Source organism: Poecilia latipinna, unplaced genomic scaffold (genome assembly GCF_001443285.1).
Source record: "Poecilia latipinna isolate Pla-1442-1.1 unplaced genomic scaffold, P_latipinna-1.0 Scaffold801, whole genome shotgun sequence".
Lineage (NCBI taxonomy): Eukaryota > Metazoa > Chordata > Actinopteri > Cyprinodontiformes > Poeciliidae > Poecilia > Poecilia latipinna.
In genome coordinates, this window is record NW_015113417.1 from 1 (window position 1) to 20,301 (window position 20,301).

Here is a 20,301-nt window from a genome sequence, read left to right on the forward strand (position 1 = left end):
AGTACTATCATTTATCACAATAACTTCTAGGACAGTTTATAGCCCAGCAAAATGTGTTTACAAGATGTAAACATAAATTTTGTGTTGTCTAGGCAACATAAAATAATTAAAAATCTAGACTGTTCAGTACAACAGCTGACCTCTCTGATGTGTAATGCGTATCGTTTCAGATTGACAGCTCCCTTCAGCGATGTCTCGTTTCTTCGCCACCGGGTCTGACAGCGAGTCGGAGGAGTCGTCATCCGCCGATGAGATCACCCCTAAAGCGCCCGGGACGACCTTCAAGCAGTCAGTGTCTCTTTCCAGTTTGTCATCGCATCAAATCCGTCTGCTGAGGTCTCACACAATAATGCTTCTTTTACAGGTCACTGCTTCTTAGTGACGATGAGGAGGATACTAAAAGAGTGGTGCGTAGCGCCAAAGACAAAAGGTGGGTGTGCTTTTAAACAGCCTCAAAATGGCAGAAATCATCCACCAAGCTCATCATTAAAAAATAATTTCCATTTAAATGTCAGGTTTGAAGAGTTGACGAACTTCATAAAGACGATCCGCAACGCCATGAAGATCCGTGACATGTCCAAGTGTCTGGAGGAGTTCGAGCAGCTGTGTCGGGCCTTCCTGAAAAGCAAGAACATAGTGGACAAAGAAGGAGTTCCTCAGTTCTACATCCGCCTGCTGGCCGACCTGGAGGACTACCTCAACCAGGTCGGCTGCCTCCATTAATACCAAACAACAGCTAGACGTTCCTTTTATTAAACGTTTGTTCTCTTCCTTGAAGCTCTGGGAGGACAAAGAGGGCAAGAAGAAGATGAACAAGAACAACGCGAAGGCCCTGAGCACCCTGCGCCAGAAGATCCGCAAATACAACCGAGACTTTGAAACTGAAATTGCTGCTTACAAGGAGGTAAGGTGGAAATAAAAACAACAATGGTTGGTGTAAAAAACAGAAACAACTGAACAGGAACAAAACTATTTTTTTCACTTTTTAGAACCCACAAGAGTCTGCAGATGAGGAGGAGGAGAAGGAGCAGGAGGATTCTGGTAAACGTTTCTGTTCGTAATGGTTCTGTCACGTTCTCAAGAAACAACGTTCTTGGTAACTTAGATTCGTAGTGAAAAATATTTGCACTTTTGAGGATTACAGACAGGCCTGTCGTAATAAACAATAAATCAATTAATTAAAATGAGCTTAATAATAATTCATCATTTTTCTTTTCTTTTTCTACCAAAAACTGGATGGCAAAAGTTTTCAGTTTGGTGCTTTGGTCTCAACCAGCCCTTTTATTGAAGGACAGTTTAGTTTACATAGACTTCATCATTCATTTTATTTGTTATTTTCTTTATTTATGTTGGATATTTAAAATGTCTTCCAGTTCCAGTGTCAACATTCACTTGAATTTAAGATTGTGATCTTTGAGAATGTGTTCTTGCATTATTATACCATTATATTACTAGAAACTGGTCTCAAAACAAAAATATATCATTTATCACAACAATTTCTGCATCCAGCAAAATTTGTCATCATGTCAGGCCTAATTAGAAGTGTTAAGATATTCTCAAAAACTCTATTTTTTATTTCCCCAGGCTCCTCGTCTGAGAGCGACGACGACGACGATGATGTGGGGGAGGAAGTGTCGGCAAAATCCTTCCTGAAGAAAAAACCTGAAGGCCCCTCAGAGGCGAGCAAATTCCTCAAGTCTGCCAAGGGCTCTGGGGTGAGAGGCATCGAGCCGTTTGACCGCTTCACATCCTTGAAAATGTTTGGATTTTAATCTGGCGTTTTCAAGGTTGATTTCTGTGTAAAGTCCTTGAAAGTTCTTGATACTCAAACTGCACAGTTTGGCAATAAAGTCAATCTAAGGTTTGATTAAAAGCCTAAATTTGGAAAATGTAATTTACAGTTGAAACCAGATATTTACATGTACCTAATAAGAAAACACAGACACGTTTTTTCTGACTGAAGTTAAATCAGACTAAACTTTTCTTGTTTTAGGTCAGTTAGAATTACTAAAATGATTTCTGTTTGCTTGATTCCAGAAAAGTTACCAAGAACGTTTTTTAGAGATTGTTTGTAACTTTCTTTATAAAATGTTTTAATGTCATTTACCTTAACATGATTTGTTCGGATTATTTAAATGTAATTAGTATGTATTATTATTTCAACTGACTTATTTATCAGTTGAAATAAAGGTTAGATAATATTTTATGTTAACAAATGTTATTAAAATTAGGCAATTTATTGTTAAATTAATGTTTTGTTCTCAAACCAGTGAAGTGTGAGATGCATTTCAAAACATAAAATGTTGTTCTATTTCAGTTTACCTACAACATAGAATACTATCACATTAGGAGCTGTAATAAATGACATCATATTAGAGTGCATTGAAATAGTTTTAGGGTTTTTTTCCGAAGTAGGAAAGTTTGAAACTTACTTTAAAAATGTTTGAAAAGTTCTTGAATTTCCTTTGAGAAAAGTCTACAAACAAATTGCAAATGTGAAAGTCAGTTTTCCTTCCAACAGGACGAGTCGACTTCTAGTGATGAAGACGACGATGATGAAGACTGGGGTGGCGACACCGAGGAGAGCGGCAGCGAGAGCTCGGATGACGAGGAAGGGAAGAGCAAATCTCTGGCCACTGTTTTCCTCAAGAAGTAAGTCTGGAGTCCGACGGTCGGCCCAAATCGCTCTGCAGCCAAACGGGTCGCTAACGGGAACGTTTACCGTCCTCAGGGTGGCCGACAAAACCAGCATCAAGAAGGGCGAGAAGAAGAAGAAGCAGAAGAAAGAGCGAGGTGGGGATCTGCAGGAGGGCGAAGGAGATGAAGAAGGCTGGGAGAAGGTTAAAGGAGGCGTCCCTCTGGTTAAGGTAGAAGTTCACATTTTGCACGTTTTCATCCGTCCATTTTGGTTTAAAAAATCAAAACGCACATCCTGCACATTTTTAGGCAGTAAGTTAATGTGTTTTTGGTGTCTGGAAAATGAGCCATTTGAAAAACCTACGTAATGTTACATAACAAATCAGCAGGCACTATGCCGTTACCTAGCAACCACACCTGAGCATAACTCGTTACTTAGCAACCCAAGCTGAGCTCCAGCATGTTTGGTCAGCTGATTTTATGCTGAACAACCAGAGTTATGTTGTTGTCTTACCATCCAGAAACCACTTGCTGCATTCTTGCTGGTTGTGCAGGAGGCTCCACTTCTGCTTTTCAAAGATGCACGGTTGTATAATTGCACATCTGCTTGCAGTCATTTTCAAGTGTGAGAGTAAACGTTGAGTTGGGGCGTGGCCAGCAGCAGCTTGACTGGATTTAAAGTGACAGGAGCTCAAACGGGCAGTACCGACCAGACTGAAATCTAATTACCTTAGATTGATTTTGTGAAAAAGAATGTGATGAACGTAGACTAATCCTAACATAAGCATAATGGATCACATTTAAGAGACGTGTCTCTAAAACAAAGCAAATATAACTGAGCTCTAACGCTAACGTCGTTCTGGTGTTTTCTGTCCACCAGGAGAAACCAAAGATGTTTGCCAAAGGCACAGAGATCAACGTTCCTGTGGTGGTGAAGAAACTCAATGAGATCCTGCAAGCAAGAGGCAAAAAGGGAACAGACAGGTAGGAGGAAACAGCTGTGACAAACCAAGAGTTTCTTTAGTTTCCATCTTGTAAAAACCTGATTGAGCTCCTTCACAGTTTGTATTTTCTACTAACTGGAGTTCCAGTAGATTTACGATGTCGTCTAACCGCTGAACAGACGAGCAGCTCAGATTAACGTCGGTCTGTTTAAAGCGATGACGATGAGCCGTTCTTTCCTCGGACAGGGCTGCTCAGATCGAGCTGCTCCACGCTCTGGCAGTCATCGCTGCTGAGAATAATCTGGGCCAAGGCATCCTGGTCAAGATCAAGTTCAACATCATCGCCTCTCTGTACGATTACAACCCCAACCTGGCAGCCTTCATGAAGGTGAGCCTCTGCTTTCTAAACGATCTGACGTCACCGAAACATTTCAAAATGATCTGTGAGGCGAAATGGATCAGATTCTTCCAGCGTTCCGGTGAGTTTGAGGTTCAGGATGTTTTTGTTTTGTGGTCATGTTGCTCTTCAGGCCGACATGTGGAAGAAATGCCTGGATTGCATCGACGAGCTGCTGGACATCCTGTTTGAACACAACGACATCTTCATCGGGGAAAACATCGCAGAGGACAGCGAGAATCTGATCATCTCCGATCAGGTGACCTGAACTCTTTATTTAAGGTTTTAACGGTTTTAAAGGACAAGTTTTTGTGTTATGAGTCGTGTGATCTACACCCGGATATTAAAGTCAGTAGAAAACAGGTTATTATAGTTAACTAAAATAAACAAAATAACAAATTGAGAAAACATTTTTGCTAATGGAAATAATTAAAACTGTAATTAATGGGGGAAAACTATAACTGGAACTATGTCATCCATTGTAAAACGTGCTAAAATTATAATGTCCTTCGTTTTTGTGTTTGAGTCTATTAGCCTTACTGCACTCCATAGTTACGCCCAAAGGTTGGAAGAGAATACCAGAGTCTGTTGTTGTTCAATAATTAAATATTTAATGAAAATACAACAATTGAGAATTTTTTTTGTTACCTTAGATGGATTATAAACACAGATTAGCTCACTTTTGTAATGGAAATACAGTTTTTTGTTGTTTCCTCCTTCCTGTCATTGGTGAGACCTTAAATTTCTTTAATTAGTTCTTTAGTTTGCAATGTGACGAATCCATGAACCGCTCTGTGTGTGTGTGTGTGTGTGTGTGTGTGTGTGTGTGTGTGTGTGTGTGTGTGTGTGTGTCCTTCAGCCTTTCAGGGTGCGCGGGTGTGTCCTGACGCTGGTGGAGAGGATGGACGAAGAGTTCACCAAGATCATGCAGAACACCGACCCTCATTCACAAGGTACAAAACGCCACTATTGTTGCTGCTGTGTCTGTAAAAACAAACGTTTTCCTTCATAAATTCACGTTTCTGTTTCTCTCTTTCCGTCTGCTTGTGCAGAGTACGTGGACAACCTGAAAGATGAAGGTCGGGTTTGCGGCATCATCGATCGGCTGCTCTCCTACTTGGAGAACAAAGGATCCACAGAGGAGATCTGCCGCGTCTACCTGCGGAGAATCATGCACACCTACTACAAGTTCGACTACAAAGCCCACCGCCGCAGCCTCGGCCTGCAGGGAGAAACCAAGGTGAGGCAAGGTCATGTGTGGAGGGAAGAACTGGGCTGCCCCAATAAGCAATAAATCTATTAATCGCAGGATAAATTTAAAAAGCCTGACCATTTCTATTTGCGTTAATTTCTTTTCTTCTATTTTGCCTCTTTTTAAATTACAATTGTGTTTACAGACTTCAGTATCAATTTTATTTGTTGTTTTATTTATTTGGGATATTGTTACCTTTCAAACATAATTAAGTTCCAAAGTTAGTTATTTATTTAAAAACCAAAAACTGGGCATTATTTTAGGAAAGTCACAATATTTAAAATCTCTTCCAGTTCCATTGTAAATGTTTGTTAGAAATTAAAGTGTGTTGATCTCTTAGAATGTGCACTCGTGATATTTCATTTGCTTAACAATAAAATGTCCCAGAAATTACAATAAATTATGATATTGTTGTTTTTAAGACACTTTCATTTCTCAAGTAATGAATTATGTTTACCTGTTTTAGTGCATCTTTTACTTTTTCCAGTTAAATGATAATATTGTTGTTTTTAAACTGTTTTCAATAATGGTAGTGGTATAACAGTGCGAGAGCACATTCTCAGAGTTACATTTAAATTCTAATGAACATTTAACACTGAACTGGAAAACTTTAAATATCCAAATTAAATAAACTAAACAACAAATAAACTAAACTGTGAAGTTCTTCAAAGACGTCTGGTTGAGCGAGAAGCACCAGACTGAAGACTTTTTTCATCCAGTTTTTGGTAGAAAGAGAAAAACAAGAAACCATTCAAATTTAAATTATTGAGTTTTTCATTTATCCTGTGATTTATTGTGTATTGCAACAGGCCTAGTACTTGCATTATTGTGCCATTACCATTATATTATTTGAAAATGGGCTCAAAACAGTAATAACATAGTTTATTAAGTTCTGGGACAATTTACTGCATATCGTGGGAAGAGCTGCGGCTCCCTCAGAGCAGAATAACTTTTTGCTTTTCTGAATTATGTGTTTAGTCGGAGCAGGACCAGGAGGAGAGCGAAGGCGAGGACAGCGCCATCATCATGGACCGCCTCTGCAAGTTCATCTACGCCAAGGACCGCACCGACCGCATCCGGACCTGCGCCATCCTGTGCCACATCTACCACCACGCCCTGCACTCGCGCTGGTACCAGGCCCGCGACCTGATGCTCATGAGCCACCTGCAGGACAACATCCAGCACGCCGACCCCCCCGTGCAGGTCGGTCCCCTCAAGGCCACCGGAAACTCAGCCTGAGAACGGGAATAATCGGCTTTTTGTTCCGTTTTTCTTCCTGAAGATCCTGTACAACAGAACCATGGTCCAGCTGGGCATCTGCGCCTTCAGACAGGGGATGATTAAAGACGCCCACAATGCTCTGCTGGACATCCAGTCATCAGGCCGAGCCAAGGAGCTGCTGGGGCAAGGGCTGCTGATGAGGAACATGCAGGAGAGGAACGCTGAGCAGGAGAAGATCGAGAAGAGAAGACAGGTAAGAGACGAGGAATTTCAGCAGCTGAAAATGTAACAAATGTTGCAATTTTGGTCCTCAATCTAACCGAGTCTACCGGACTATCAGGTGTGAAAAGAACCTTTGGCTACTTTCACACAGCAGACAAATGTAAACAAAATACCTTTTTTTTTAATGGCAATCTAAACGACCAAAACATCAGATCGGTGGCACTAAATCGGATACATGTGCAACAAAGCGTCTGCAGTCTGAACAGTCGTGTCGAATGTCTCTAATGTGAGATTTGGGTCATTATTTTGCACCAGAAAAAGACAGATGCAGTAAATCTGGATGTAAACAATGTCTTAAAATTATAATTATGAACTCATGAAAGAATCCAGTCACTTCTGGCTGTGACGACACATCCAAACAGATTTCCCTACAGAAACGCAGTCAGTGCTTCACAAAAGGTCATTTCTTTTTATTAGCTTTCTTCAATTTGTTACTGTTCTGGTAGATTATTTCACTTAAAACAATATATTTTTCCATGTTACAAGTGAAATAATCTGCCATTGGAACTAGTACTTTTTTCATGAATATTAAGGAATTATTGATGTAAAACAAGCTCCTATAATTTGCTGAAAAGTTACTTCTAAGTTAGTTTTGTCTTATTTTAAGTGCACTAAGATATTTGCACTAGAAACCTTCTTGGTGATATTTGTGTTTTTTGCAATGATGTGACTCCAAGATGGCACCTTTTGGTTGCAGGTTCCTTTCCACATGCACATCAACCTGGAGCTGCTGGAGTGTGTCTACCTGGTGTCGGCCATGTTGCTGGAAATCCCCTACATGGCGGCCCACGAGTTCGACGCCCGGCGCAGGATGATCAGCAAGCAGTTCCACCACCAGCTCCGAGTGGGAGAGAGGCAGCCGCTGCTGGGTACGAAGCAATCCTCCGAACTCCCTCCGTCAGGGATTCACCTCACTGTGGAAGCAGAGACGATGAACTTTAACCTTTCTGACCCCCAGGACCTCCGGAGAGCATGAGGGAACACGTGGTGGCAGCCAGCAAGGCCATGAAGATGGGCGACTGGCGCACCTGCCACTCGTTCATCATCAATGAGAAGATGAACAGTAAAGTGTGGGACCTGTTTCCTGAGACGCAGCGAGTCAGAGAGATGCTCGTCAGGTAACTCCGCCCTCCTGATCCCTGGTTCCACACAGTAAAACATCTTCTGAAAACATGCACATAGTGGTGGTTTTTGATATGGGCAGATGCCCAGGGTGACATCAGAAAGGGGCGGCACAACCAGGATCTTTAAAATAAATTGTATCTTATCTATCAGTTGTCCCAACTACAAGTTTGCTGCCATTTGTATGAATGTGTAGCCGGATAAGTTTCCCTTTGTTTCTGTTGATGACATCACCTGCCTTCTGCTTCAAAAACAAATCAGATAATTTCTTGCACTTTAATTGGTTGAAGAGCAGCAGGAGGAAGGGCTTGCCAAGGGCCCTGCTCCTGCAAGAACCACAACTCTGTGCATATTTATATTTCAAGCTTACAACGTCGGACATATTGATAAATCGTAGTGTGATTAATCTGATTAAATGCTTTTAATGGAATGACGGCTCCAATTTTCCACCTAATGTTGTTAAAACCCTTTACAGGAAGATCCAGGAGGAATCCCTGAGGACGTACCTGTTCACCTACAGCAGTGTGTACGACTCCATCAGGTAAACGCAACGTGTACAGATTAACCAACTGTATTGATTTATCGAATATTTTGTTTTTGATGGTTACATTTTTGGAAAATCTGGATATTTTTTTCCCAACAATGCACTCTTTGGGGTTTGTTTTGGCTCAGAGTGATGTCAGCGCGCCGAGAGCCGCCGTTTTGTGACTATATTCTCGTAATTAAACGAAAATTATTGTATCCTGAAATCCAAAAATATTTTGTCAGTTTTACTATTTTTTTTCTTCTAGAAAGGAAAGCAAGAAAAAATTGCTTAAAGTTGGATTTGATATGAAAAATATCTGGGATTTTTATTAATTTTTTTCATAGGAGCTCAGAAAAATGGAGAAGAAAAGGACAATTCTGTGTTTAGTCTGTGGAAGCAATCTGATTAATTTGCTCCATAAAATCTGCAAACTGACATCTGGAATATATTAGAAGACATTCAGATCTGCAAAAATAAAAAATGCTTATTTTTGTTTCTGTCTGTGATCTGCAGCATGGAGACTCTGTCAGAGATGTTTGAACTGGAGATCCCAACCGTTCACAGTATTATCAGCAAAATGATCATCAATGAGGAACTGATGGTTCGTTTTAGTCTTCCTATTGGCATAAAAAAAAATCTTAGTATTGAACCAATGAATTCCAACTGTTAGTTAATTGTTAAAGGCGTTAAGAGCTTTTTGCACCGACCTCCACAGGCGTCGCTGGACCAGCCCACGCAGACGGTGGTGATGCACCGCACAGAGCCCACCTCCCTGCAGAACATGGCTCTGCAGCTGGCGGAGAAACTGGGCAGCCTGGTGGAGAACAACGAGCGAATCTTCGACCTGAAGCAGGGCGTCTACGGAGGATACTTCAACAGGGGTGAGCAGGATGGGAAACGTGGATTTAATCCTGTTATTTTTAATAAAATGGGACAAATTCTGATCTGATATGGAAGAATTGTCTTAGACTGAGAAAGATCTGGAAAAACCAGGTGATGTTTGAACTCCCAGATGGAAGTTAACTTCAAAGGAGTTTTTATTTAAGTTGGTTTCCTGTTTTAGGTTTCTTTTAACTTTAGATTTTAATTTATAATAAATATTTTAATGAAACATACCAGTCTGATTTCTATACAGATATCATCTGTAAATGCCTTCAGAAAAAAATAGTTTTGCTTTGCTTTGGATTTTCAGATCAGAAAGGCGGATATCAGCAGAAGCAGCCATACCAGAGAGGTATGTTATGTTGCCTGCTCCTCCCTGCATACATTTTGAATAATGCAGCTGGTTTTCTCTTTAAATGCTGATTGTAATTTTTAAATGTTGACCTTTTAACAGATCAGAAAGGCGGCTACCAGCAGAAGCAGGGCGGCTACCAGCGAGGAGGCTACAGGAATCAAAACCAGAGCAACTACTGAACTTAGAAATTGTGCTGGGATTTATTTGTCACTTTTTCTACCTGGAGTTATTTTCATTCCACACCACCAACAACCACCAACGGAAAAATGGTTTCAGTTTATCCTGAATCTGCTGAAACTTGCTTCATTAAATCTATGAAATATCTCAACAATACCACCGTTCAGTACCGAACCCTGAAGATTTTCTCCTCTGTAGCAAAGCAGCGTGGTCAATTAGAACATGTTAACTATTATTTACTTAGGAAAACAGTAATAAAGGAAAAAAATAAATAAACACTGTGTATTGAGTTGGTTTATTCAGAAAGGCAAACAGAAAAAACTGGGTACATTTTCTTGATGAACCAAACCAACTTACAGCTAAAACATGGATATACACAGAGTATCGGTTTGAGAGCAGGTGCTTAAGTACAAATTTACAGTTTGAGGTTAACTTTTGAGTCCATTAGCATAATTGCTAAATCCTTTTAGCTAAGCCTAAGTCCTGTTTTCTAGAAATAGGACTTGGACAATTGTGCTATTAGGCTAACAAAATTCATTCATTTTTGTATGCATTCAGCTGTAAACATATATGCTAGCTTTGTAACTTTTGTCTTAACATTCGTCAACGTGCCTGCGGTAACTTCTGCTTTTACTGTGACCAAGAATAAAAGATCAGCATCCATTGAAATAAATTGTTCACATACATAACGACAAAAAGTGGAGAGTGCAGAACGCTGTGGGATGTAACGTGTAAAAACACGGGATTTATTTAGAATTACATAAAATTCACAAGTAATTTATCCAGGAGAATAAGCCATTTCATCGATGTCTCCCATATCCAAGATGGCGGCGACGTCAACTTAGGATTCAACACTCAATGGCAATCCAGGCATTCATATCTATGAATGTGCCTGATTGCCGTTAGACTAAATGCTAATAACTGTTAGCATCTTTGTAGAAGTTTTGAAGTTTTACGGTTTTTTCCTAAGATATTTTGTTTCACTTCCTCAGATTCTACCTGAAGTTTATATTACCTATACGTATGTTAATAGTTTGAAAGTGATGGGAGCAATAAAATACATTTTAATAATAAAAACAACTACACTAAGCAAAGCACAAACATGTACATTAATGGAAATAAGCTGGAAGGTTCTTAATAGACAAGTTTTTCTTGTTTGAATGGCTCAGTAGCAGCAGCGTTTACACCAATTTCCTGATTTGTTTTCAGTCTGTGTTGGTTATTCGTCATTAGCTGCCACCCCTCATGCTCCTCCTCATTCTGTGTCTGAGCTCCTGCCTCAGCAGGTCTCTTTCTTTGCGAATGCCCTGCAGCACGGTCCGGTTCTCCTGGGCCCGGCGCACCAGGTAGGGGAGAGTGTCGTCCACTGAGCCGTATGGAACCGACTTGTAGACAGGATAACCTTCCTTTGCTGGCCAAAAGAAAAAACATTAGTCAACGTTAGTGATGCTCTTCTGTACAACATGAAGGAAATACGAGTTAATCTCACCCAGTGTCAGGGAGACGTGATCACACATCCCCAGTAGCTGGCCGAAACACACCGAGCCTCCATCTTTTTCTATCCCCCACTCCTCCATCCTAAAGTACAAATGTTCATTTTAAACACTCAAACTTTAAATATTCCTGTCCTTTACAGTCATGAGAAAAGATCAGGATACTCCGCTACAACCTGGGAGTTATTCCAGCATATTTGAACCTATGAATGTTTAAAGATCTTAAGTATTATGCTTCCTTGAACAGGTTAGGGCAGGTCTATGGTCTATAGAGAACATGTTCGTTATGTTTTTCCACAGAATTATTAGATTAGATTTTAGTCTGCTCAGTTCTGCCTCTTTTGAGCTCCTTTCAGAATGAGCTGCTGCTGGATTCACCCCCCAAATCAACACTTTACACTCTCACATAAAAATGGCTGCAGACAGATCCGTAAATATACAACTATGCATCTTTGAAAAGCAGAACCGGAGCATCCTGTACAATAAACAAGACTACAGGAAGTGGTTTCTGGATGGTAAGACAACAACAAAACACTTGTCTTTTCTAGAAGCCATTGCACAGTGCATACAGCAGTAAAACCAGCTGACCGAACATGCTGGACCTCAGCTTGGGTTGCTAGGTGATAGCACAATGCTAGTCGATTGTCACTTTTTGAAGCAGCGAATGTGACACACACCAAACACGTCTGTTTAGTGTGTTTTTTAAGTGGTTGGGCTGGTTTTAGAAGTAGTTGAGACTTAAAAGAAAGTACAAAAACGTGCAAAATGTGAAATTTGCATATTAGATCCCCTTTAATATATCTAGCCTTCATCACGATGTTCGATTGAGCTTAAATATCGATTTATTCCTTTAAAGCTCATTATTTAACTCCACGTCAAACAATGCCCTTTAAAGCTTTTATGTGTTTCTGCTTGTTTAAAACTCGGTAAGCTTCCCACAGTTAATATATTTAGTTTTCTAAACAGAAGAGTGACTTCTCTCCTTCAAACCTTTTCCTTAAATCCTTAATTAAGTTTCCTTTAAAATAACCCTATGAAGTATTTTTTATGTCCTTACCTTTTAGCAGCTCGTCTCACAGACTCCTCGTTGTGAGTGGCCACGATGATCCTGTAGCGGTCCGGTTTCTGTGCTATGGCTTCCAGCATCACATCCAGGCAGCCGTTATAACTGTTGCCACAAGAAGTCGTAGAATGTTAAATTTGTTTAATGTTTAATTCTCACTCTGCTGTGAAAACGTCTGAATTAATGAAGATTTTGACTTCTAAATGAAAATTAAATGAATACATAGATCACTTTTTTGTCATAGCAAGTTCAGATGAGACAAGTTTTAGATTTCGCAGTGACTGAACACTTTCACAATGGACGTCCGGTATTATCTCAGATCAGCATTCGGTGCACAGCCGACCACGAATAGTTAAAATCCGCAAATGCTTGAGAACCCCTATGAAAATAATTACAACTGCATACATTGATCGCTTATGCACTAAATACAGCCGTAATACGCATTAAGACAAACAGTAAGACAAGTTTTAATGAGGAGATTTTGACAAGAACGGCTCTTTGGGTTATAAAGATTCTATGGAGTTAAATTGAGGATATAAAATTTGTAAAAAATAAAATAAAATAAAAAACCTTTGAACCAATAAAAGGCATAAAACTGAAAAAAAAATCTGAACCAACAAAAACTTGAATCTGAAAAGTTTTCAAATCTTTTTCAGTTTCCTTTCTCAGTTTAAAACCTTTTGTTTTGGTTTGAAAATTATTTTTAAGTTTCAATTTTTATTTCATTTAAACAAACATTATGTCCTCATTTTAGCTCAATAGCACCTCGGGTTAAGTAAGTTAGCTTCCTATTTTATTTTAAATATTTTGGTCTTTTTATGAATTTTCCCTGAATAATTTAGAGTTAGATTCTAATGAAATATCCACTGTGTTATTAAAAACTTATGAAAATATAGATTTGGATTCAGTCATCTGAACTCATTATTTTGTGCAATAAAGCCAGTTTGGTTCATTCTGTTGGTCAAATGTTCTGCAGGTCATTAATGCGTGGCTCAAATGTTGCTTCCAGGCTGTACTTTTGGGTTGACATTTTGAAACTGAGATGGCGATCATAATTTAAGTGCAGGTTTAGATTTAACTTTGTTATTTGCTGTGCATCCAACCTCTTGTTGGTCTCTTCCCAGCTCGGGTGAATGGGATCCACCTGGCACTCCTTCTCTGCCAGCTTTCGCTCTTTGTCCATGTATGCACCTCGTACCAGTTTGACTCCCAAGCAGAAACCTTCAGCCTGCGACAGATTGAGAGCCTCCAACAGCAGAGACCTGGACTCCTGGTTGACAGATGAGACGCTTGTCACATACCATCAGTGAATGGAAACAGTGGAAATGCTCAGATGTTTGTAGAAGTTATTGAACTGTCGATTTTGACAGCTGCCTTTAGATAACACTGATAGGTGTTCCAGATCCAGGCGCCATCTTTGTTAAACTTCTTCATCAGCGCCATGGTGACCAGAGTGAGAGCCGGGTTCATGTAGGTGTACTCTGCATCAACCAGCACTCTGACTTTGTTAACACTCGCCTAAAAAAATAATCAACATTTAACAATGTAACTTTTATTATTACAGCAACATCACAAAAGATAAAGATAAACATTTTTTTTAAATGGAATACCATTTAAATACATTTTTTATTACTGTGAACAGTAGGAATATGGATGTGGGTGAATCCTAAAATAAGTCACTGTTGTCACAACGACTGACAGGAAAACAAATATATTACAGTACAGCAATGACAACAATACGTGTGTGCCAGATTGCCCATAAAACTACTTCTGACTGCAACTGCATTGTGAAAATACAACCATTACAAATAGATAAGTGTGGGAAGGGTTACCTCTGCTACTTTGTTCAGTCTTTGCAGACCACACAAGAAATGAGCCGCCTCTTTTTCCTCCAATCCAGGAAACGTTACCATCTGAAAAACAGTATAAATTATTTAAAATGCAAATGATACTGTGAATAAAATTTGAAAAATACACTGCATAATCTACATTACTCAGTGGACTGCTGGCTTACTTCTCCATCCATCGCTCGGACAAGGAGGCTCAGGTCGTATGGCTGCTGTGCAATCAGGGTTGTGAGTTTGACCTTTGACACAAACAGTTTATTCTCAGTAGAAAGAGGTGAAGGACGTTCAGTAATAGATCAACATGACAGAGAGACAGACTGATGGAAACGGAGGGCAGCTAGACTGGGGAAATTAGTGTTGAGTCGGCAGAAACAACTTAGAGCAGCTGTTGACAGCGCAAACACTAAAACGTGCGTTCTTATCTTTTTTTTCCCCCTCATACGTGAAGGAATTCAAGGCTGTCAGTGTGTTGGTGGTAAGCCTCAAAAACCAAAAGAAAAAACAAAATAAAGGAAAAATAAATGTTTAATATTTAATCCTTACACACAGCTCCGGGCTGAGCAGAGCCGTGATCTTCAGCTGCATCATCGGGTCTTTGCTCCAGGCGTTGCTGTGGGACATCCGCACACATTCCAACATGGCCGCCATGTTGTCGTCATATCTCTTTTCTCTAGTGGGGATAAAGCTTGCTTAGAACTATGACATTTCAACACACATCCAAATATTATAGTTAATGTTGTCGAGTTATGCGTGTGTGTGTGTGTGTGTGTGTGTGTGTGTGTGTGTGCGTGCGTGTGCGTGCGTGTGTGTGTGTACTTGTCTTTAGTGCCTGTTAAGGACCTTTTCTGGTACATTCACCCACCCTCTGAAGACCATTGTCCTTATGAGGACCAAAGCCATTTTTAATGTTGTGGGTCAAGTTTAAAGGTTTCTGGAGTGAATTAATTTTTGGTTAAGCTTATATTTAAAAACATAGTGGTAATGGTTAGGGTTAGGGATTAATGCAATAACTAAAATGAATCTAAGTCAATACCAAGTCTTAATGTTTTCTCTTCATTCTGAAATTTGCATATTTTCATGTACATACTTGCATGTATATCAATGTTTTTATTTTATTTCATTTGTTAATTTTATATCTAAATTACATGTAAGTTCACAGTTATGAATATATACTGCTCAAAAAAATAAAGGGAACATTTCACTTTAATTTTGTGTGTGGCTCCAAATCCAGGCCTCCATTGGTTAATAAATTTGAGTTCCATTGATGATTTTTGTGTGATTTTGTTGTCAGCACATTCAACTTTGTACAGAACAAAGTATTCATTGAGAATATTTCATTCATTCAGATCTAGGATGTGTTATTTGAGTGTTCCCTTTATTTTTTTGAGCAGTGTATTTATCTCACATATGATTATAATTTGTATTTGCTAATATGTAACATTTTGATGGAGTAGCTTGTCAACAAATAAACAGTTTCCCCTCAGGGATAAATTATGATTCTCTAATATGAGTAGAAATACAAAGTGAGAGATTAAACATGAATTACTACAACAGGATTTCATTAAATAGATTTTTTAATGAAAAATCATGCTTTGTGTCATTTTAGGTTGACAAGACATTAGAAGAGGAACAAAAACTGAGCTGACCAGCTGGCATTAATAAAAGGTCAACACTTTTTCAGTGAGCTATCGGTGAGTGTAACATTGAAAATACTATTTTCAGCTGTTGGGGACGAAGTTACAACAGCAATAAGCCTTATTTGAGGCTTTGTATTCATCAAAGCCTCAAATAAGGTTTTTATAATGAATGATTTAAAACCAACCTTTTTGAATGTACGGTGCTTTGTAACAGTATTTATTTCCACAATTTGTCACTTTACAAGCCCAATTTCAACTTCAATGTGTTTTATTGAGATTTTGTGTGATTCACCAAACCAAACTAAAATGTTTTTTCTAAAGTGGAAGGAAAATGATGCATGGTGTTTTGTCTAAAGAAACCAAGTCTGATCTTAATGTATCACACACTCTCCACCAAGAAAGTAAGATAGTGGAAGTATCATGCTGTGTGTTGGTAAAATGCTTCAAAGTAGAAAAAAAATCGTATCTTTCCATTTTACAATTATGCACCACTTTATTTAATAAAGATATAATATATTTAACAAAGATATATGAGATATAATAAATCTGTGAAATATATTGAAGTGTGCGATTGCAATGTGACAAAATATGAAAAACAAAGGGTATGAATAATTTCTACAAAACTCTGCAGGAATTTAAGGTCTACCCAATGCTCTCTCCGAGGTCTTCCTCAATCGGAACCGCCAACATGGGCCTCAGTCCCATCAAGCTCATTTTTCCCATGGACTGGGAGATCTCCATCTCGTTTTCTCCGGCCACAAACTGGGCGTAGATGGTGGGCCGCAGCAACAAAGAGAACCCTCTCCTCCCCAGGATGGTGCGTGCTGCTGTCATCAGCTAAAAAAGATGAAAATTAGAACTGATTCAGGTTATGTTTATCCAACTAATTTAATATTTCTTTCATTTACTTTGAAATGCATTCACTATATCCTAAGTCTATAATAAATTCATTTTCAAGTGTAAACAGAAGTGGTTTTAAATTTTAAAAAAAAACTGAGAGAAAACTAAATATTAGGATGAAACACTTGCACTTCAGTTGGAGGGATTTGGGAGTGAAATAATCGTGAGGAGATGCAACTGTGTTTTTCACTCTTCAAATTAAAAAATTGCATACAAATCATTTGCTGCAAATACAATAAGGTTTGATTATGATTGTTTATTTTCTTTTATGAGTTTGTCTACAGACTCAGCCGCAATTTCTTGGAGATATGTTTTTGAAAAACATGGAGGAAAAATGCTGTTTTGATTTTGGTAATGCTGTTTACATATATAAAGTGATACAAAGTATGATACATTTTGTGCTCTTGCCATTGACAGGATATTTGTTTAGTTTTTGTCTAGATTTTTTTCCTTGCTTTTGATTTTTTCATTTTGTTTTATTTACTTGTGAAAATAATCATAATATTGCAAAGACAAATTTGTAGGAGAATAATGTCATGATAACATGAATTAAAGTCATTCTACAGTTTTATTCCGTACGACTTTATTCCCATAATTTTATTGATTTATTTACTTAATTATTTATTTATTTTCTTAGATAATCCTAATATTCTATCGTAGTTGAAAAATGACTAAATTACAAAAAACAAATTAAAAAAAAAATCTAAAAAGAAGTGGGTGTATTAAGTGTCAAGGAAAAGAAAGATAGGAAAGACTTCATAAAGCTTCGATCTCACCTTACCACAGTTGTTGACCAGCACAGGGAAGGAGCACAGGTGGAAGACACCGAGAGCTCGGAGGAGTTCGCCCAGACTCTTCACCCTGAAGGCGCTTGGATCCTCAAAGGCCAGGCTGACCGACAGAATCTCCGGCCGCTTCGTCGCCACCATCCTGGAGGTGGCAGTACCAACAAGCCTCCGCAACAAGAGGTGAGGGACGGCCGGGCGGAGGTTAGAGCACAGCATCGTCCCAGGAGAAACACAGGTGTGTTCAGGATTAGCTGGAAACCAGCTTATAGAAATATTTAATGCCTTTAGAGTGTGTAAATATATGTTACAGTGCCGAATATTCAATTTTAGACAGTTGTTTTCCTTCCTAGGTAAAAATCCTATAGGAGGAAGAAAAACACAAAAGTTTTGAAATTTTACAAAACTGATGCTGGTATCCGTTTACGAGTTCCATAGAAGCATAAAGATAAGATAGCACACTGCAAAACATAAAATCTTACCAGGTATTTTTGTCTAGTTTCAAGCAATTATCTTAGTTCACTTGAAATAAGAAAACTAGCTTATAAGTAATTCTTCAGCAAGATATTGGAGCTCATTATAAGAATTATTGACTTCAAGCAATCTCCTGTATCTTGATGAAAAGTTATTTGTAATTTAATTTTATCTTATTTCAAGTGCACTAAGATATTTGCAGTAGAAACCAAACAAAATAAAACATTGTAAGAGTTTGTGTTTTTGCAGTGTGTATTCATTTAGCTCTCTAATTTTGTGAGACATCTACTAAAGTTTTGTTTAGTATTTTTAAATTTTAAGTAATTTTTGGTAGGATTACTAAAGAAACACAAAGTCTTACCAAGTATTTTTATCTATTTTCTTGTGTCTCTGACTCAAGTATTTAACAGGTACAAAAATCATCTCAAAAAATATTTTTACAGCAGAATCAAATCGAATTGAAGAAAATTGAAAACTGAAGCAGAAAAGAAAGAGAAAGTTTTACCATCCGTCCCATAAATGCCACCCAGATCACCTCAATGATTAAAGCAGGCAGCTGCAGTTTGAGGATCCAAGCGCAGGACTTTTGGGTTAATCAGTGACTGTTGAGACATTTGAGTAAACATCAGTCTGACCCGTAGCATTGCCTCATAGATCTTCACTTGGTTTGCGATCCACTGACACTAAGTTGGCCATAAATGTAAAGCATTTTATCATACATGTTTATCAGGAGATTTGTAAAATATAAGTGCATCACTGCATATTGCTTTACTTTAAGAACTTTTCTAAATGTATTTTATCCTTTCACAGCTTGAACCAACAATTAGCTTTTTGAAACCTATGTAAGTGGCACAGAAGGAGGGAGGGATTCATGTTGTTGGGGCCCGCCCAGGGTGGCATTCATGTCAGAATCGCCCCTGTTTACCATTTTAAAACTATACTAAACAGTCAGCATTTTTTTCATTGCATCTTGGAGTTTGGTGTACAATGTGCAAAATATGTTTACTCCATACTTCATTGAAGAAGTTTATGTCTCAGAAATATTTGCCCTAAAGTGACAAGTTTGGTTTTAAAAGTTTAAATTGTCTTATAAATAAACGTAAGGAAAGTTTCCATTTTAACGCCGATGTGTTGGAGGTAAAATATGGTTTCTCCCCAAAATGTTTAATACTTTTTTGGAACTTAAGCAAAACTAGAAGAGATGAGATCATTCAGGGACTGTTGGACACATCATGTGGAGCGTAGCTGGACCTTTCTGGTTTGTTTCTGCTTTTCTTCGTCTGTTTGTTCTTCACCTCAGAGGTTTGCAGAGGGGAGCTGCAGGACTGCTTGTTGTTCACAGAGACGCGTTAATGTGCAGCCAGGTGGTTTCTATGTGAAGTTTTCCCATCCGACTTCCAGGATTTGTGTTATTATTAACATTTTGACCCGAAAATATACTTGTTAGTGTTTTAAAAGCAGTTTTTTAAATATTTTTTTGCACAGTTAATGTAGACTTACAGAAAAATAGCAACAAAAATTACTTGTGCATAGTTTAAGTAATCAGAAAAGACAAAAAAAAACAATTTAAATAAAATATTTATTTTAAAATGAGGAAGAAAAATACAACATATGAAGTTCAAGTTTAGCAACTTAAAAAATAGAAATAACTTGTTGAGCAAAGATAAAAGAAACAGCAGGACCAACATATTTTATATGGAATTAAAATGTTTAAAAATCAGAATTAAATTTAAATTGAGTTTTGGTCAGAATAACCCGTTCAGATTGTCTCATTTTGACAAAAATTAGCTTGAAACTCTTTCATCACTGAAAAGACGTTTATCACATAGAGAAATTCATCTAAATCTGACTTCAGCAACACTAAAAATACATTAAAAAAAACTTTGTTCTCAGTAAAATCGGTGTTTGAACAAACCTTCTAAAATTATGCCTTTACTGTTTATGGGCATGCATATTTGCTACAAACATTTACTTGAAATTCAAGAAGCCATAATAAATAAAACATTTTCTGTAAGCATGGTCTAATTTAGTTACATAAGATCTTGATAACTTAAGTCATTTTCTCTTTAAAATGGCTTTTTTCTCTTGATTTTAATATGTTCTACTAGTAAAAATGCATCGCTAGTCTTCTAATATTATGACTATATGTCGTAATTAAACACAATTCTTGTAGCCTTGCTCTAAATCTCCGTTGTATAAATCACAGAAGGGGAAGAGTGAAATAAAATCCACTTTTTGTAAATATTTCTGATTTTTTTTTTTTTTTTTTTTTTTTCCGATTTTTTTTTTTTTAAACTCAGAAATGTT

At 38.1% G+C, this 20,301-nt stretch overlaps 2 protein-coding genes and 1 long non-coding RNA gene across 3 annotated transcripts; 2 read left to right on the plus strand and 1 right to left on the minus strand.

Annotated features, from left to right (window-relative positions):
- Positions 1-190: 190 nt before the first annotated feature.
- Positions 191-10,067, plus strand: eif3c (eukaryotic translation initiation factor 3, subunit C). Its single transcript, XM_015046956.1, has 22 exons — positions 191-288; positions 365-430; positions 516-705; positions 779-904; positions 990-1,041; positions 1,585-1,715; positions 2,522-2,652; positions 2,732-2,867; positions 3,518-3,621; positions 3,828-3,969; positions 4,112-4,237; positions 4,838-4,931; positions 5,031-5,218; positions 6,209-6,433; positions 6,513-6,704; positions 7,431-7,602; positions 7,692-7,851; positions 8,331-8,396; positions 8,895-8,982; positions 9,097-9,262; positions 9,574-9,615; positions 9,718-10,067. Exons 1-22 carry the CDS (start codon positions 191-193, stop codon positions 9,795-9,797), a joined length of 2,775 nt encoding a protein of 924 aa, XP_014902442.1. The 3' UTR covers positions 9,798-10,067.
- Positions 10,068-10,071: 4 nt separating this feature from the next.
- Positions 10,072-18,570, minus strand: prodh2 (proline dehydrogenase 2). Its single transcript, XM_015046957.1, has 12 exons — positions 18,500-18,570; positions 17,512-17,882; positions 16,482-16,672; positions 14,742-14,868; positions 14,366-14,437; positions 14,184-14,264; positions 13,726-13,869; positions 13,455-13,621; positions 12,346-12,456; positions 11,285-11,373; positions 10,983-11,206; positions 10,072-10,599 (listed from the first exon to the last, which is right to left on the minus strand). The coding sequence occupies exons 2-11, from the start codon at positions 17,737-17,739 to the stop codon at positions 11,025-11,027; spliced, it is 1,392 nt and encodes a 463-aa protein (XP_014902443.1). The 5' UTR covers positions 17,740-17,882; positions 18,500-18,570; the 3' UTR covers positions 10,072-10,599; positions 10,983-11,024.
- LOC106956244 (uncharacterized) lies at positions 13,586-16,586 on the plus strand. Its single transcript, XR_001426738.1, has 4 exons — positions 13,586-13,657; positions 13,722-13,821; positions 15,805-15,889; positions 16,499-16,586. It is a non-coding gene; the product is annotated as an uncharacterized LOC106956244 (long non-coding RNA).
- Positions 18,571-20,301: the final 1,731 nt, after the last annotated feature.

Excerpts from the sequence above, each read along its gene's own strand:
- eif3c (XM_015046956.1), top strand. The coding sequence starts at position 191 with ATGTCTCGTTTCTTCGCCACCGGGTCTGACAGCGAGTCGGAGGAGTCG. Across the intron at positions 431-515 it reads CGTAGCGCCAAAGACAAAAG|GTTTGAAGAGTTGACGAACT; the intron begins GTGGGTGTGCTT and ends TTTAAATGTCAG. Across the intron at positions 2,868-3,517 it reads GAGGCGTCCCTCTGGTTAAG|GAGAAACCAAAGATGTTTGC; the intron begins GTAGAAGTTCAC and ends TCTGTCCACCAG.
- prodh2 (XM_015046957.1), bottom strand. The coding sequence starts at position 17,739 with ATGCTGTGCTCTAACCTCCGCCCGGCCGTCCCTCACCTCTTGTTGCGG. Across the intron at positions 14,869-16,481 it reads GACCTCGGAGAGAGCATTGG|AGAAAAGAGATATGACGACA; the intron begins GTAGACCTTAAA and ends TATCCCCACTAG. Across the intron at positions 11,374-12,345 it reads GTGAGACGAGCTGCTAAAAG|GATGGAGGAGTGGGGGATAG; the intron begins GTAAGGACATAA and ends TTTGTACTTTAG.